The sequence below is a fragment of the Ambystoma mexicanum genome, chromosome 7q (assembly GCF_040938575.1).
Source record: "Ambystoma mexicanum isolate Mex_15411 chromosome 7q, UKY_AmexF1_1, whole genome shotgun sequence".
NCBI lineage: Eukaryota > Metazoa > Chordata > Amphibia > Caudata > Ambystomatidae > Ambystoma > Ambystoma mexicanum.
The window spans coordinates 409,846,201-409,864,863 of NC_090941.1; the positions used below are offsets into that span (position 1 = coordinate 409,846,201).

General features: G+C 46.2%; 1 protein-coding gene across 7 annotated transcripts in view; it reads left to right on the forward strand.

Annotated features, from left to right (window-relative positions):
• The window catches only part of DIAPH3 (diaphanous related formin 3), a 2,562,783-nt gene that overhangs the window by 698,650 nt on the left and 1,845,470 nt on the right, over window positions 1–18,663 (forward strand). For all 7 annotated transcript variants that reach the window (XM_069640497.1, XM_069640493.1, XM_069640496.1 and 4 more), the window contains one exon: window positions 15,155–15,224. In XM_069640497.1, coding sequence (XP_069496598.1) covers window positions 15,155–15,224 — 70 coding nt within the window. The remainder of the gene's footprint in view (window positions 1–15,154; window positions 15,225–18,663) is intronic.

Sequence of the window (18,663 nt, forward strand, 5' to 3'; positions counted from 1 at the left end):
TGACAATTCCTGCAACTGAACACTATCTCACCCTGCCTACAGCTGACACCTAGACCACTAGGTTCCCTCTTTTGCCTCTGAGTGAACTCAGGCCATAAACTAAGGAAGGATTGGATAAGAAAGTGATTCTGCCTTGAAAAGTATATCAAGAGTTTAAAGGTTACTTGTGAAAGAGGTGGTTGGTAACTGCCTCTCTGAGAGCGAGCAGTTACAAAAGTTTACTTGCCTTGAATGTGTTCTGCAATTCTGAAAAGTGTATTTGTAAGTTTATTTTACTCACCTGTGAATTGGTTATGCCTCTTTCCCAACGGTAATGCTGTTGGCTTCACTTAACTATTTCTTTCAGAATTCTAGTGTATACGTTTACCAACTGGGTCTTGCTTCCCCTGACCTGCTGTATAGCCTCTCTACGATTACTCTTACTTGGTTTTTACTTATTTTGAATAGTTGTGTGCAATTCTTAGTGTATCATAGTTTTTACTTAGCTTGGTCTGCCTTGTGCCATCCTAAACTAAGTTATTGCTTACCTTAGTCTGTGTTTGACTGAACTGAAAAGCAACTGCAATAGTATATAACACCCTTAGGTTTTACCTGCCTAGGATAGCTGTGTGCCATTCTTAAAAAGTGTCCTGTAGGTGTAGCTGACTTTGGTCTGCCTGGTGCAATCCTAAATTAGTGTAGAAAGGTATTGCTTACCTTAGTCTGTGTTACACTGATCTGAAAAGCAACTGTAATTGTATATTGCACTGTAAGGTCTTACTCACCTGGTATAACTGTGTGTTATCCTGCATGTAGTTATAGGTATATACTGTTCCTTGAATCTGTGTTCCACTATTCAGAAAATTATTCTGATAAAAGGATTAGTTTACTAAGTGATTCCTTAACTTAACAGCATGACTGACAGGGTCTACTACCCTTTACTTAATGTAAAGTAATCTAAAATTAACTGATGGTTTTACTCCCATGAAAAGGTGTCCAATACTAAATGTGATAAGGTCGGACTTCTCTAGAAATACTGTTAGTTTTCCGAACAGGGTCTATGCTATGGTCTGTGCACTTTAAAGAATTGTGTTGTGTTTTTATAATTGTGGTTATATATAATGTGATAGTACTGATTTTCCCAAGATTCCTCTTGGCCTACTTGTATTTAAATAAACCCTTTATTTTTACAGTACATAGTGTTTGAGTGTTTCTGTGAAACATATGTATGCTACAATTTCTTTGTACCAAGCTACAGCCCTCCGTCCTAAGATAAGCCCGGTTGCTCTGTCTACGCTACCAAATACTCAGGTGGTGCAGCCTTACACTTAGAATGGAGTTTTGTACTGTCCCAGTTGTATGGATTTGTGAAGCCCTTAGTTGGATTTCAGAAAACCTGTCCTAACAGAATACATCAGAAATGTTGAATTGTGCAACAATTGTCAGATTTGTTAATGAATACATCATTTTTTTCTATCAATGTCTGATTGCTCTTTTGAGATTTCTCTGTCTCAAGACTTCAGTCCAGCCACCAGGACACTATGATGTCTCTCATGGAAAAATTAAAACCCACCAATGATGCAAACTATTCCAGCCCGGCTTGGGTAGCACAAAAGCATGCCATGGCTATTGCCCCTTTATTACGGTGTTCGTTATCCACTCCTTAGATCAAGGCACTGTTCCCCCATCAATGCCCTCTCCGGTATTAAAAGAAAGCCTTTGCTTGATACGGACAACCAGCAAAATGTCCTCCTAGTGGCTGGACTTTTGTCAGTCAAATTCCTAGAACATGTTGTAACTTGCCAGTTCCAGACAAATTTGGGAAACCATGCACTACTTGATATATTTTAGTCTGGATTTCACCCAGCTCATGGAACAAACTGCCTTGCTAGCAGTCTGCAACAACATCTTAAAAGTAGCTAATGGCAAAATATCCCTACTAGTGATGCTTGACCTCTCGGCAGCCTTCAGCACAGTGTATCATGTGATCCTCCTATATCGATTGGAATCAGTGGGTGGAGTATCATTCCATGCACTGCAATAGATTAGATCATTTCGCTCTAGCGAGGCTCAGTAAGTTAATCTGGAGGGTCACATTTCAGATGTAACTCCTCCGAATTGCGCAGTCCCTCTGGGATTCTCCCTTCCCTTCGTTTAATTTATAATTACAGCCACTGATGGGTATCTTCAGGAAATCCGATTTGAGCTTTACTTCGTATGCTGATGATACCCAGGTCTATATTAGTCAACAAATCTGCAGAATCACTACACAAGTAGTGCAATGTCTGGAAGAGGTGAGTAACTGGATGTCAATGAATCGACTTATGATGAATCCCTCCAAGACCAAGGTGATTTTTTTATTGGGGCCAAAAAATCTTTTAGCAGATCAGTCTAAATGTCTGGCGCCCCCAGTTTACTGGGCTCCTGGCTGGTGTTCACTTCAAAAACCTGAGATTTATATGACAGTCTAAACTTAGGCACGAACATCAGGTTGGAGACAAGGTGTAGGCAGCATTTTATTCCCTTCATCTCTTGTGGCTTGCCCTTACTTTTGTTCCACAGCAAGACCATGCGCTGGTGGTCGGATCCTTGATTCATTCTAGATTATACTATGTCAATGCGTTGCTAGCAGGCATCCTTGACAAACAACTGTCTCGACTTCAGCAGGCACATAACACAGCAGTGACTTATTTTTAAAGCTCCTAAAAAAGCCACAATCTTGTCCTTTAGACAATCACTCCATTGGCTTTGTGTCAAACGGAGAGAATTCAAGACCCTTTGCCTAATTTTTAAATGCATGCATGGACTAGGCTCTCTGTATCTTTCCGAAAGACTGGCGGGTTATGAGTCAAGATGAGCTTTGTGATATCGTCAGAAAAGGTTTGACTAGTGTTCCCACCGTCTAGATGCGTATACTGGGCAGAGTGGCGTTTCTTGGTATATGGCCCCAGACTGTGGAATTCTTGATCACTGGACATCCATAGTCTCATGCTATTCCCACGATTTCGTAAGGCCTTAAAGATACAATTGTTTAAGGGTTGAACCAGCTCCCATTTGGTTTTATACAACTTTGCCTCAACCGATTACCTCTGCGCTTGGGTTCAGTTAATTCTGTCTAAAGCGTGCTACAAATGCAAAATCAAGTAATTGTATAAGCTTATGAAATCAAACATTAATTGAATAATAGCTTTTACATTAAATATATTTTCTTCTGAAAACACATGTTAATGTTTATTTTATGAAAATGTCGATCATAATTTTAGAGTAGTCCGTTATTTGGACACGTTTCTGTTGTCATCGCATGGGGCAGGACCTTCGGGGTTGTTTTCCCAAGGAAACATTTGTTTGATTTCTGTTCTAGTCCAACATAGTATGCAGCAGCTGCTTAGTCACCAGTGTACCACTTATAATGTTTAAGAGTTTAAAAAGTATGGCTTACTTTTTGATCATTTAAAAAAAAATAAAAGTTAAAACTTTATTTTTGGTTTTTCAATATGATCGCCATACATGGGCACCTCTAGGGTGCACAACCATAATAAACCAATCAGAGAAAAAATTAGAAAGAAAAAAAACAAGACCCCCAACTTTAAATAACCCCACCGAGCCAACCCCTCTCCCCCCCTCAAGTTCACCCTTGCAGGATTCCGCGGGTTCCTTTCGCATTATTGTCCAGCGCCTCCTCACGAATCTGAGCCCCGCTGCACATCATCTAGCTCACAGATGAATCAGAATCTGAGGGATCTGCGTTTTTTAGCAGATAATTTATGTATGGACCCCTGATGTCCGGGGGGCGAGCATGCAGTGGTAGGAGTCTTCTAAATTCACACTCAGTGTTTTGACAACAAATAATGTCTTTCTTCCAGTCTTCAATCTTGGTAAGTGGGCCGCGACCCCACAACATCGCGATTCTCCTACGAGTCAGCACCAGGAGAAGGGCCGAAAGTTTTCGAGATGCTGGCTGCAAGTATTTCGTAAAAACTGAGCAGGGCTCCAAGGGGTGTTGGGGTCACTTGCTCGCCTATGATGTCTTCAGTTATTTGTAGAACAGAGGACCAGCAATTGTGAATTCCCGGGCAGTTCCAAGCTAGGTGGAGGAAGTCCGCATTGTCTGCCGCACATCTGTCGCATCGGGCTGACAATTCTGGGTGGTGTTTGTTCCTCTTAACTGGGGTGTAGTACGTCTGATGCACGAAGTTAAAGTGAATTAATTTATGCCGAGTGTTTATTGCAACTTTTTGCGTTTGGCGGAGGATATAGGACCAGTCTTCGCCCGATATTGATTCCTGAATGGCTGATTCCCATTTTTGCTGCGCCTTGGGTTTGGGTGTCGCACTGCCTGCTATGAGGGATTTATATAGTAGCGACACTAATCGTCCTTCCCCCTGCGCATGAATCGTATTGTGTAATAAGTCCCATGTGGGAGATTGATTGGGAAAGGATGGAAACAACTTTTGAAGGGTGTGACGTAGTCTAAAGTAGATGAACACATCTAACGAAGAGTTGCCGCCTCTATCTTTGGCCATTTGTGGAGTCAGAAAGGTGCCCCCAGGGAAGAGGTCTCCAAAGGAATGAATGTTAACCTTGTCTGTCCAAATAAGGAACACTTTCTCATTAGTAAGGGGGATTCGAGGAACGAATCTAATGGGCAGTAATGGGGAAAATCTCATTGTCACCCCGTATTTATTGGCTATTTTTTTCCAAATTGCGTAGGTGGATAGGACCGTGTTTAGCGTGTTGTATGGGACCGACATATGACTGATAATGACGGCCCTCAGGAGGTTGGGGGAAGCTAGGGCCCGTTCCACCTGCACATGGGGCCGAACAAAGTGGACCGTATACCAGTTACTGAGAAATTGGGCCTGGGCTGCCCAGTAGTACTTTTCGATATCGGGGAGCGCTAGTCCGCCATTCGACACTGGCAACGTTAATGTGTTGTACGCTACACGCGCTGGTTTCCCAGCCCTTAACAACTCTAGGACTAGACTCTTGACTTTTTGGAAAAAGGATTTGGGGACAAGTAGCGGAATGTTCGTGAACAAATAGAGAAGTTTGGGTAAGATGACCATTTTCGTTAAGGAGGTTCTTCCCCCATATCGTTAGGGGTAGAGTTTTCCACCTATGAATTAGTTCCTGCAAGGAATTCAGTGCACAGACATAATTATCTCTATATATCTCATGATGATTACATGACATATAAATAGCCAGATAGCGAACGTTTGAGGTTTCCCATTTAAGGCCGTAATCGTCTGCGAATTCAGTTGTGGTCGGAGTCAGGGGAAAGATTACGGATTTTGAGTGGTTGTTTTGAGACCTGACATTCGTCCAAATTTTATGACTTCTCGCATTACCGGGTTAAGATTGGCCTGGGGGTCACTGTCAAATAACATGACGTCGTCAGCGTAGAGAGAGACAATTAATCTATGGGCCTCTATGACACCAAACAGTCTTCTGATCCTGTAGGTTGTGCTTCGCCCCGGGATAAACCCAGCTTGATCCCCTATTACGAGTGCGAGCATAAGTGGAAGCAACCGTGCAGCGAGGATTTTAGCTAGAATTTTACTGTCCAAATTAATCAAGGAGATTGGCCTGTAGGATGCACATTCATCTGGGGGTTTGCCGACTTTGTGCAGCAACATTACGTTGGCTTCACGTGATGTGGGGGGGGGGGTATCCACACTGCGAAGATTCTTCAAAAACTCGGAGCAGAAGAAGAGCAACGATGGTTGCATGGGCTTTGTAGAACTCTCCGATGAGCCCAGCGGGCCCAGGCGTCTTGGCATTTGGGAGGGATTTTATTGCCTCCAGAATTTCATCTACTGTTATCGGAGTGTTCAAGGGCTCACGCAGCTCCGCTTCAACCCAGTACAACTCTGTGTCGTCGAGGAACTTTTTAATCGATTCTGGATCGGAAACCCCTTTGGAACTATAAAGAACTTGATAGAAGTCCCGAAATACGTTGGCAATTTTTTCTTCTGAATATACTAGTTGACCTTGGTCAACTTTAATACACTCCACTTGGGTCGGAGATTTGTCTGTTGATAGAAGACGGGCTAACAAGGCACCTGGTTTCTGTCCTTCCCCATATTGGCGGACCTGGTGTTTGCGGCTCATGAACTTTATTTCTCGTTCAGCTATTTCTTTGAACTTCAGCAGTTCTTTCTTTATTTCGGCTTGTTATACAAAAAAAGGGGTGCCTGATTAAAGTCCCTGGTCCTTCAGGCGTTGTATAACAAAAAAATTATAGAGTTGGACCAACAGAACAGGGAATAGCTATTCACAGCATTTATTTATTTATTAATACCAATAAATGTGTGATGTAGATATTTGTTTTTGTGTAAATATTTGATTTTATATTTTTCATGAAATTTTGATATGTGAATAAAGGTTTTTAGAAATCAACATATGGAACATTTATTGGTATTAATAAATAAATAAATGCTGTGAATAGCTATTCCCTGTTCTGTTGGTCCAACTCTATAATTGTTTTATTTCGGCTTGGACGTGTGGGACTTGGGTAGTGGAGGCTCTCATCTCTAGTTCTTTCAAGCGTTGTTCACTGCTGGCCAAGTCTTTCCGGATCAGTTTTAGTATGCCGTTTTCTTTGGCCAGGCAAACTCCTCGCACGTAACATTTTAGTGTTTCCCACAAGGTGCTGGCCGAGGCGACAGTCTTGATTTATTTCTATAAAGGATATTAGTTCTTTGCGAAGTTCATCTGCGAAGATGGTGTCGTTGAGTGATCCGGCTTGAATCTCCATCGGAGTCCAGGGTTTGTGGTGCCTGGGAGGGTGACTTCCAGTGTGACCATTGAATGATCAGGGAAGGAACGCGGTAAGATTTGGCTTTTCCCCCAGTTAAACGGACAGTGAGTGGATGCCCGAATGTAATCGATCCGCGAACTAGTATTGTGAACCGCAGAATGACAGGTGTACTCTCTTGTGTCACGATTGTGGCGCCTCCATGTGTCAGACAGCTCAAACGTGTGGCAAATCTCGCGGACTTGGGCGCTGGCTTTGGAGGGATGTCCTGTTGTATTGTGGGACTTGTCGAGAATGGGGTCAATTGGCATGTTAAGGTCCGCTCCCCAAATAATGGTTGCTGCGTTGATCTTCCCCAGCTGAGTCATGACCCAGTTAAAGTTGTTGGGTCCATCGGTATTTGGTGCGTATGAGTTTACTATTGCTACCTCTTTCCCTGAGATCAACCCTCTCACCAGTAGGGCTCTTCCCTCTGAGTCCTTTACTGAGTTACTGAGACTAAAGTTCGATTTCCTGTCTATTAAATTGCAACACCTCTAGCGTATGACGAATATGATGAGAAATACTTATGACAACCCCATGATTTGGCCCAAAGTTGTTCTGATGAAGGCAGGAGATGAGTTTCTTGTAAAATAGCAATGTTGATCTTGTGATGTCGGAGATAATGGAGGATCCTCCTAGTCTTCGCTGGATGGTTACCCCCTCGGATGTTCCAGGTAGCGATTTTAAGTGTTATTCCTGCCATCTGGGAGGTTAATTAAGTTCCAAACCATCAGGACTAGCGGAATTGACTGGATTCTTGCAATCTGGAGGTGGCCAGAGGGCCCGGCTTGTGTTAGTGATTGTTGTGGAGTAAGGGTGGGGGGGGTAGGTGGTGGCTCGGCTGAACTGGAATCCCACCCTTGTGTAGGCAACCCCCAACTGGCCCACAAAGAACAGTCCCATACAAACACAATAAACAACATTGCAGTGCTAGGGGCGCCGGTGGCTCTCCAAGAGGGGGGCTGGCTCCCAACTTTCGTTGTGAATTGCGGTCCGTGGTGAAAGAACAGCTATGTGTGCTGGTGAGGCGTCTTTCATTTTGCAACAATTACGAAGTGGATTTTTATGGCAGATCCCTCCTCGGTCTATTTCCCCTCTGAAGGTTTCGGTTGTTTGGGGCGGGCCTGCAGCCGGCGCCGTCCAGGTAATCGCTGATCTCTTCTGGAGTGCTGAAAAGCTGCGTTTTGCCTTCATGCTGGAGGCAAAGTTTTGCCGGGAAAAGCATGGAGTATTGGATCTGGTTTTCTTGTAATCTTCGCTTCACGGCTGTGAAAGTACGTCTTTGGGCCTGGACGGCTTGGGAGAAATATGGGAAAAACTGAATCTTATCACCTTCGTATTGGAGCTCTCCTTTGACTCTGGCTGCTCTGAGAATGGCGTCCCGGTCCTTATAATTGAAAAGCTTTGCAATGATGGGCCGGGGGTTTGCTCCGGGAATGGGTTTCGCATTAGGGAACCCTATGGGCTCCAACTCCAGGCCTCAATGGCCTGATCAATGCCTGTTTTTTAGGCTACCCCTCATTAATAGTCATGAGATACAATTGCATACAATGAGTCTAAATGTATGCACATTTTTCCTCATGCATGTTGAGAGGATCTCTGAGCCGAACAGGTCTGTGCAAATTTTCTCCACGTATTCCTCCATTTTTAGGGTGGGTTGGTGCTCTCCGATTCCGACGATCCTTATGTTGTTACGTCGTGAGCGGCCCTCCAAGTCCTCGTTTTTGGCGCTCACGGCCTTCGTTTGCACCTCCAGTAGGGATACCCTGGAGGTTAAGGCCGATGTCCCATCATTAAGGTCGGAAAACCCTCTGTTCGACAGTGTCGAGCCTGTCGGCATGTTTATTGATGTTGGAGCAGGTCTACTTTGGAGGAAAGCGAGTCTAGTTTGCTCCCCAGGCTCCCTATCCCTGCCTTGAGGTCTGACAGAATTTCTCTGATATCAAAGTCTTGCGTCTCTGCTTCTTCGTGGGGCGGACTTGGGTTGGGTGATTGTGATCGACTGTTGGAAGAGGACGCTTTGACGGAGGGGCAGCCCTCAAAGTTCAGTTTTCTCTGTGATTTATCCGTTTTCCCCATGATCTCGATGAAAGTGAGCGATGGAGCACCAAGGAAGCGACACAGGGTGGGCTCAGGAGAGCTAGCCAAGAGTCTGCTGGGTGTGTTTGTGGCAGGCGCACCGGGGGTTCCTTGCCGCGCGGTTAGGCGCACACTCTGAAAAGTTTGGTTTCGCCTCTGATTGATCTAGGTTCGTTTTATGTACGTGGCGACTAGGCCCCACAGAACCGCAGCGGTTGCAGGTAATGTTGACGCACGGGAGAGCCGGGAGACCAATCCCACTTATCGCGGGTGCTGGCGGTTATGGGGGCGCACAACGCGCTCGTACCTGGCTTTCCGTTGGCGTATGGTCTGCGGCCTCGTCGCCGTCTTCGGCGTTCTTGCTTGTTCGCGCCGGTCCTCTGGGCCCACACTGGACTCTGCGGCTTCTCAGCAATCAGCTCCTCCCCGCTTCTCAGGAGCTCAAGCAAGGCGCAGCCAGTGCTCCGGGGGGCCGCCGCTTTACACCGCTGCCGTGCGGCTTCTCCCTCTGTCAAACGCCCCCGGAGCTCCGGCACCGCACGGCCAGCACCTTTTGATGTTACAGCCGGGCTCTGCTACCTCTCGTACGGCCATCCCGCCACAGCTCCGCCGAGGCCGCACCACCACCAAGATGGCGGAAGCGGTGGTGGGACCTTTCTCTGGCCGTCGTTCGTGGGCGAAACCTCATGGCGACGGATGAAATAGTTCCAGAGTTGTGCACAAAAGCGCCTTAGATCACGCTGGGTGTTCACAACTGCTCAACTAGTCACCACGGAAGAATTATATTTTCAGGATATTTGGGGAGCTACACAGAGCTCACAGGGAAGCCGCCATCTTGGACGGCTCTCTAGTGCCTTCAGTTACTTTTGATCATTTTTTTAAAAAGTAGTGCTCACGCCATGTGATTTGGGATGCAAATCTAACTTCCACATGATGTGCAAACCATTTCTATTTTTCGATTTATAGATCACCCTTCATGCCATAAATGTATCCCACTACTCCATCATACATATTCCAGAGCAGAGTTAATCTAAGCTACGTATGTGTGTATGATATGTGATTAATCTGATAGTGTCATCAATCCTTTGCCAGCTCGGTCCTCTCCTCATGTGGCCAGGGGACGGCAGCCGCTACCTGATCCTGACCCTGGGGGTGGCTATATGAGGGAGGATCACATTGGGAGCGGCAACCCTCAGGGGAGTGACAAAACATCATTGGACGAGACATGGTATTCCTTTTTACTTCTAGGGATACCCCCTCCATTCCCCTTGCCTTAATGGCTTATTGTCATGACTCCCTTCACTCACCCCTGAAACCTACTAAGAATACCTTCCCATACTCTGTATATGAGCCATCAAAAACTGACTGCTCTTTCCCTGGATGTAAAAGTACTGTGAAGAGGAAGCTCAGCGGAGTAATGAAGATTGATAGAGGCCAGAAGCGCAAGCTGCGCTCTAGTGTTTGCGGGGGCGTACTTGAAGCAGGGACATTTAAACCATGGAACCAGCTGATGGGAGAGAGACACTGGCTGGGTCTCGTGCCCTGTACAGACAGAGGGAACACTGTGCTGTGGAGAGGTCTGTGGCACCAATTGGCTCCCAGAGAAGGCTGAGGAGAGCAGACTGCAGGAGTTGGTCCGCTACGATAACACAAGAGGAAGGGAAGGCTTCCTGGCATACCTAAAAGCAGCCTTGATGCCACTCGAGCACGGAGAAACCCAGAGCAGGCAAGCGGGAGATGCAGAAGCCACAAAGCAGAGGCGGTGAACCCAGAAAGAAGGAACGAGATGCTGAAGAGCCACTGCATGCTTACTGGACAACCGACACATGCCACAGAGAGCCGGTGAGTGCACCCAAGGGAAGCTGTGACACCGGGGCTCTTTGGCAGCCCTACCAAGGGCAAATAAGAATAAGTGAAGCAAAGGCGAAAGAATGGGAGACTCAATATTTTCTAAAGAGACATAACGCAATGAATACAAAACATTGTCAAGTGTGCCCAGTGAAACATATGAGAAAGTCCTGGCAGGAGAGTATACCAGATAGTCAAGTTGGACAGTGTGTAAAGTAAATCATGTGAATGAGTCCTAACGAGGATACATCGGGTATAGCCAAAGATTGTGTTGAAATTATATTAAAGAGCAGAAGAAACCTGGCAGGAGAATACACCAGGCATCCTACCAAAATTGAGACTAGCAGCATGTTTGGGATAAAAGTTGTTTTGCTGACTGCAAGAATCTCAACAAAGACTCATATCCTTGAAAGAGAAGTGCAGTGAAGAGAAATCCAGGGGAATGGAGACATCCTCTGGAACTGTGAACATTTGTGTTGGATTCACACCCTTTCATTTTTTTACATTTGTACACTTTTCAAGGCCAAAGACGTTTTCCCATTTCACCTTAGAGCAGTGGTCTTCAAACTTTTTTGGCCTGGGCCCCCCCTGAGCAAAGTTTGGGCAGGCAGGCCCCCCCAAAAGTGCCAGATGGACAGTATGTAGAAATTGCTATGAACTTTTGCGTGCAGTCACTGCACCCTACTCCCAGTACAGACCCTGAGCTCTCCCCACCCTTCTCCCACCACTATCCCAGTGCTGCCGGCCGTCCTGCTCCCACTACAAGTCCATAACACACATCCATACACATTTAAATACAAAATAAATCTTCATAAATGTACCTTCTGCATGGGCCTGCACCTGGTTGCTAAAATGCCCCGCTCCAGGTTGCTCTGCCCGTATGTGCGAGGAGGCGCAGGAGCACCCCCTCACACATACATACATGCAGTGCCCCAGCCAGCATTTCCAAAGAGGTATGCAAGGCTGGCGAAGCAAAACACCCCCAGCGTTGCATGGCTTATTGATCGTGTGGCTGGGGAAATGAACTGTCAAAGGCAAACAGTGTTTCCCTTTAACAGTTAGCCAGCCCAGGAGCACTCCCTCAGCTGGAAAAAGCAGCTGAGGGAGTGCTCACTGTTTCACTGGGTTGGCTCCTCAGCTCCTTCATAATGGGTGAGGTGGCCAGTGGGTGGACGCCCCCTCACCCATTATGGATGAGCCGACAATGCTAATGTAGGCCAGTCAAAATGGGCCTCTTTTGTGGTCGATGTGGGCCGGTTTGAGGAATTACTTCACTATGCACCTAATAGTTTTGACCATCGTTGCTGAATAAATATTCTTTAAATGTCACAATTAGTTTACATTTGAACAAAAAAACAACCCTATGGGTACTATTCAAATGGTCTGTGACTAAAGGACTGACTATCCATTTGCAACTGCTGCCCATTTTTTCATTGATGCCTAAGACCGTTTTATGGTCCGGTCTGACCATGTGAGCTGGCCCTTCCCATTGCCTCCAATCTAAAAAAAAATTAATTTTTTTTATTCACCCTCCCCCCACCTGGTATGTGGCCGCACCCCCTCTCCCCCTTGTATGTGGCCGCACCCCCCCCTCCCTGGTATGTGGCCGCACCCCCCTGGGTGGGGCGCACCCCACAGTTTGAAGACCTCTGCCTTAGAGTTAATTTTTAGAGAGTGAGGGCCAGAATAGTATTTCAGACACATGACATTTTTGCTCTGGACATCTTGACATTGTATAGACGTATATAGTGGATAGTGAGGCATTTTCCAACCCCTTTTTGTTTTGATGAGTTTATGGCCGAAACCATGAGTCCTTTGTGCCCGCGTCTCATTCCTGGCTTCTTGCAGAAACGAGATGATCTATGAGTCAGAAGTAGCTCCTGCTAGCTGATGCCCAACTAGGTCCTCCTATGCTGTAACCAGGAGCTAAATAGCTTCCACCAGTTTCGAACCCTATCCTGTTTTGGTAGTTATTTCCTTAACCTCCTCCTACCCTTTCTTGTGCCTCCACCACTCAATGAGAAATGGCCCAAGTCTGATTCCCACCCCATACCCCAGCCAAGAGATCTATCTCCTAGACTCCCAGCCCCCTGGTCCGTTCCCCTATACCACTTTCCCTTTCCTTTCCCTCCACAAGAGGCTGTTGGGGGAGAGGGGGCAAGGGGGCTTTCACACAAGTCCTCCCTTTTTCGTTAATGTTATTGAATGACCCAAGCAACCCTCTGATTTCTTTCCACCCATGCACTTTGACACTCCCCACCACACCCCAACAACACTCCTGAGCTGTGCCCCTACTCCATAATGCTGCCTGGTTCACCTAATCCTCCTGAAACCCAGACTCCCTTATCCTGTAGCAGGTTCCAGACACACTATTCCTTCTTTCACATGCCAGCTCATGGTAGGCCCCCCTTCCTAGTACTTCTGCTTTTACCAGCCATACTCGACAGGAATCTGGGCTGCATAGGATTGTTTTTCACCATTTCCCCTGCTCCCAGTCTTCCACTTGCATGGAACGATCCCCCTTAACTCCCCAGAAATTCGAGAAATGGTGCACACCGATTTGTTCAAAACCAAACTAAAAGCCTACCTCCTCGCCTCAATTACATCTTAACCTACCCCTCATCTGCCTTATAGCCATTCCTAAAGATAAGGGGGTGTATCGGCCACATTTACTCCCTAAACATTGGCAAATACTGCCAACAAAAAATAAAAATACATGTTGAATCTTGTGCCCCTGCTTTCACCCTCACAGCTCCATTGATATGTTTGGACCAGTAGTGCACATAGTACCACAGGAAGAAACTACTATTGTTACTGTCTGATTGGAAGACGTAGACATGTATATTTTAATATGCATGAATAACTAGGTGCAAAGAAATAAATATTACAGAAACATTTCCGTTTTTCAGTTAAAACCTATTTTTATTCGCTTATAAAATACTGTCAGTGGGAATTGGACTTTAGTTTTAACTATAAAAAATGATTTTACTCCCAACTTTAAAAAATAGGGAGTAAATATGTGCACTTCCAAATCTTATCTGTAACATTGCTTATAGCTAACATTTTTCCCTCACCTCTATCCTTGTTTTGTCCCTCAATTTTTACTGCCTCCGCTCTCGCACTTCATCCACCACCTTCACTTACAAAGGTCTGTTGGTTGTCCTTAATCTGTGTATGTCCACCCATGTATTGTCCAGGTGACTGTTCATCATTTTCTCCCCTCTCCCCCCCCACAACCTGGTCAGAATGTCAATCAAACTCACCCCATTGTAAGCTGCTCACTGCTTGCCGTCAAATCTGATTTCTTATCTATAGTACGTTCTTTTGTGATCATAAAGATCATTGTTCTTCCTCCTCGTATAAGTAAACTTCTCTCCCTTCCCTTCTCTCTACTCCTTTTATTCCTGCTCCCTCCCGCAGTGCTGCAAAGCGGGTTTGCTTTTCCTTGTTCTGAGCTGAACAACACACACAAATACATACATCCTTACAAGGTATAAAACCGGAGGTGGCAGGATCTGGCACTCTTTAAGCCTGTGCTCCCATAACACTGGCATGAAGTGTTTCCAGCCCCAATCATTGAGCGAATCCATTTTCCCGTGTCCTGTTGGGATGTGCCCTTGAACACATGAACAGGTCCTGGGGGGGTCGGGGGGGGGGGGGGAATTCACTTTTAGGAGAGCTTTCAGAGACGATTATGACTTCATTCTCTCTATAGCTTCTCTGGGAGACACATGCTAAAGTCTTGGGCATCGATGGGAAGGAGTTTTCTTGGTGTAATGAAGGATGCTGAGACATGTTATGTCACTATTCTTATCCCTGTCTTTCAGAACGGCAATAAAGGAAGTTACTGTGATAGTTGTGTTGATAGTGTTGTGATATGTATGAATATTTGTTGATGCCAAAAATAATTGGGACTTAAAGATATGAATTAAACGCAGGGTTGTCCAACTCCAGGCCTCAATGGCCTGATCAATGCCTGTTTTTTAGGCTACCCCTCATTAATAGTCATGAGATACAATTGCATACAATGAGTCTAAATGTATGCACATTTTTCCTCATGCATGTTGAGGGATATCTTGAAAACCCGTCAGGATTCCAGCCCTAGAGGTCTAGAGTTGGACAACCCTGGATTAAAGTATCTACTTGCACCACGTATAACTCCTATAAGAAATTGGGTGCACGCGTGTTTTAGATGTGCCTCCATCACAAAAGATTTGATCACTAAGCAGTGAAGTAAATATGCTTTAATCCTACATACTTTCGGATTCCTCCATACTTTTAGGATACCATGAGGACTGGGCAAGGTCCCAGAAGTATGGAGGAAAGGGGTCTATGGCCTTAGAGTACATTAGTTACTGGTGTCCAAATGTCGTTTACGTGGCCACGTGGACGTCTGGATAAAAAGGAATATCGTGCGTGACGCTGATCTGTTTTCCTGGTTTTTTACAGCTATGACAAGACGGCTCGAAGGATTCAGCACAGAGTCATACAATGCTTGAAAGCTTCAATGAACAATAAGGTTTGTCGTTGTGCTTTCCTTCCAATATTATGTCTCCTCTTATGAAATGTGCGTTCTGCCAAAAAATGACATTTCTAAAAAGTTGTAATGATGGTGATGCTTGAGAAAAAAAAAGCAAATAAACGCCACATGGTTTATTTAACAAACAAAAACGCACAACACTCTGCAGCAGTAGCACAATAGGCATTTTTCAGCTCTTTGTTTAATTGTCATCCCCCCTCTTTAGGCAAACTGTTCTAAGGCTGAATGTGCTGCACACGTTCATTATCACGGACATCAAGTCTAGGTTTGCCCTCGCCTCCAACGTGTGCCCCAGTGTGCTCATGGCTGGTGCATCTGCAAAACAGACCTATCGGAGTTGAGTCTCCGTTCACTGTAGCCTCTATTGTCCTTGTCCCTGTGAGACCAATCTTTTCTGCTGCACTTTTGCCCCTCCGTTAACCCTTTGCATCCGCTCCTACATCCCGACCATTCATCACTCTACTCCTTTCCTCCAGTGTCATGCTTCCCTTCATGCCTAATGTTCTTATCAACACTTGGACATTTCTATATGATTCCTTTGCCTCATTCATTTGCATTCCTCTCCCAAATCTGGTAAACCCTGTGGTATGTGTGCCGTTTAAACTTGAAATGCGTTAGCTTAGCCTTTGTGAGTTAACTCGTAAAGCAGTGTTTTGGGTCAGGTCCCACTTTTAAAATCGTAATTCCTCAGTGCTGCAGGAGAGAAAATCCGCAAACGAAAAGAGACCCCTTTTAAGAGTAAGAATGCCACCCCACCCTCACAATGCAGCTGGTTTTTATTCATTTGTGGATCGCATTGTGTTCACTACAAAGTGCCTGGAAATGTCTATGACCTCACCAATGTGAAAGTAACATATTTAGAGTGTGCTGTGTTCCATCCTAACCTAGGTATCCATTGTTAGCGTGCTAAAGCAACTTGCAGCTGGTTAAAGGGGCCTACCATATTTGGCTTTGAAGCTTGCCCTTGTAAACTGGCAAATGAGGGGAGGCATTGGCATTATGTCCCTAAAGTTATATTTCTAATTGTGCGAACAGGGCACAGTCTAAATAAAACTGCAGTCATTGTTTTCTTCTCTCACCTTAACGTCGTTCATCCAACGTGGTGTGCAACTGACTCGAGCCTTGTGCTTTACGACAAGTGCCTATGTGTTAAATTGCATTATATATCCAATTCTGTTTTTTACCTCGGTCACCCACCCTCTACCTGTGAGGGTTATTACAAACGGATTCACACACTTCAAAAATGCCAAATCATCATTTCTAGGTAACCACCATTAATTTCTCCATTTGGAAAATTCACCAGATACCTTTTTGTTAACTTTATTTTCCTGAATCTTTACTTTGAAAGACTTGTGCCAGTGTTAAGAGTAGGAGTAGACAGTATATCCCTACCTGGACTGCAAATAAAATTAGGACACCATGTACTATGGAAGCTCCCAAAGATCTTGTGAGCTCACACTACAATGACCAGCCTGTGTATGTGCTTTCTTGCTGTAAAGTAGCTCTAGACTCGCAAATGTGCGAGATAATATCCAATATATAATCCTTGAAAGTACAGGAACATAATTGTAGCATTAAGAACCAATCTGGGAGCCAGAATATTGTATCCAGGACCATACCATTTTGTAAGACCGTAGTATGCAGGTCTACTTCTCCAGCATGGGGTCTGGCATGGATTCACATGCTCATGAATATTCCCCGTCGTCAGGCTGGGAATCCTCGGTAAAGAAAAATCAGTATCAGTTTCGTTTCTGATCTGTCTTTCGTAGTAGTAACCAATCACTGATCTCTGCGTCATACTGACCACAGCCAATGACTGCCCTCTCCCTAACCCCCGCCTCTGGCAGCCATCTTCAGATTTTTACCGCACGTTCAAGTGTTGGGAGTCCTCGTGCTTGGCTCTCGAGCTTTTAATGCGTGTTTCGCGCTTTTTCAGGTGAATTTTCTTTTTTTTTCGGTTAATCGAGCCTTAAGCTCCACCGTTTCTACTCCCGTTAACGGCTACCCGTTGCGGGATTTTCCTACGCCCCCTCAAGGGTGAAGATTTCGTCGAATCAACTTCTTGGAGGATTCCAGAAGATTCGCGGCCTACTTCCAGATGGCCCAGGACGCAAGTTCGTCACCCGGACCGAAGCTGTTTCGCAGCTGCCCTGGATGCGTGCTGCAGAATGTGTTTAAGGAGGACGAACATTCGCGATGCCTCTACTGTCTTCATGGGGACAAGACTCAAGTAGAGAAGGACTGCCAGTTCTGCAAGAACTTGTCGGAGCGGACCATGAGGGACCGTCGATCCTGTCTCGCCTGCTGGCTGGAGAAGGGCTCAACGGGTGAGAAGAAGAAGAAAGTGTCCGAGCGGGCTTCTAAGTCCTGTGCGGGTGCCCCGGCGACGGGGGCCCAACACCAGGCCAAGCGCCGCAAGTCCGCTGGCTCCGGGAGCGCCGAAAGGTCGGGCTCTTCGGAAGGCAGGGCGCGCCTTCCCCGGCACAGTCAATCACGAGCCAGCGCTCCGGTTCAGGGAAGAGGAAGTCCGAGACCCCGGGTAAGCTTCGGAAGAAGCCCCGTCCGATCTCGGAAGAGAGGGAGCGAGGTGTCGCCCCTCCCCCTAAGGAGAAGGCCCGCGACGCACCTAAGGTGGTGAAGGCCACTACCCAGCAGGCAAAGGCCTCTATCGAGGCGATCGCGGCGACTCTGGCCAAGCCGGCAGAGACCCTGCCAGCGGAGACTGCCTCCGGGACTAGAGTTTCCCTGCCACCAAGGAGGGAATCCTCTTTTCAGCCCATCGTCATGGCCACCATGATGGAAGAAGCGAGGGGGGGGCACGGTAGCCTCCTCGAGCTCGGAGTCCGCCTCGGAGGAGGAACTGACCAAGGCCGTGAGGAATCTCGAAGTCCATTTCGAGAAGGTTCGATCCCGTAAGGAAGATCCTCGGGAGATAACCGAGGAGGACGACGATGGCGAGAAAGAGCAGCCTTCCCTTCCGGCGCAGCCAGAACCTAGGCCTCAGGATAGCTCAGCGGCCATTTTGTCTGCAATCCAGTCCTTATGCTCTGAGATGAGGACGAGATTTCCACGGCCCAGGCCGGAGGACCCGCAACCTGGCCCGTCGGGAAGTCCTCAGAACAAACGACGGAGGACCCAACCCTCTCCTCCACTCGCCCCCGTAAGACCTACAGTTCCCTCCTCATCCTCCCACGAGTCGGGAGATGACGGTGCGATGGGCTCGACGACGGGTTCTATGGATGGAAGGCTCCGGAGATGGATCACAAGATATCTGCCCCTTCATAATAGCGATCACAAACTTTGAACATTTCAAAATTTAAAATGGCAAAGTCCTTGAACTTGAAAATAATTATAATGACCAAACCCATTAAACAAGAGACAACAAGCGAAACATAAATGTATATAGGATTGAAATGTC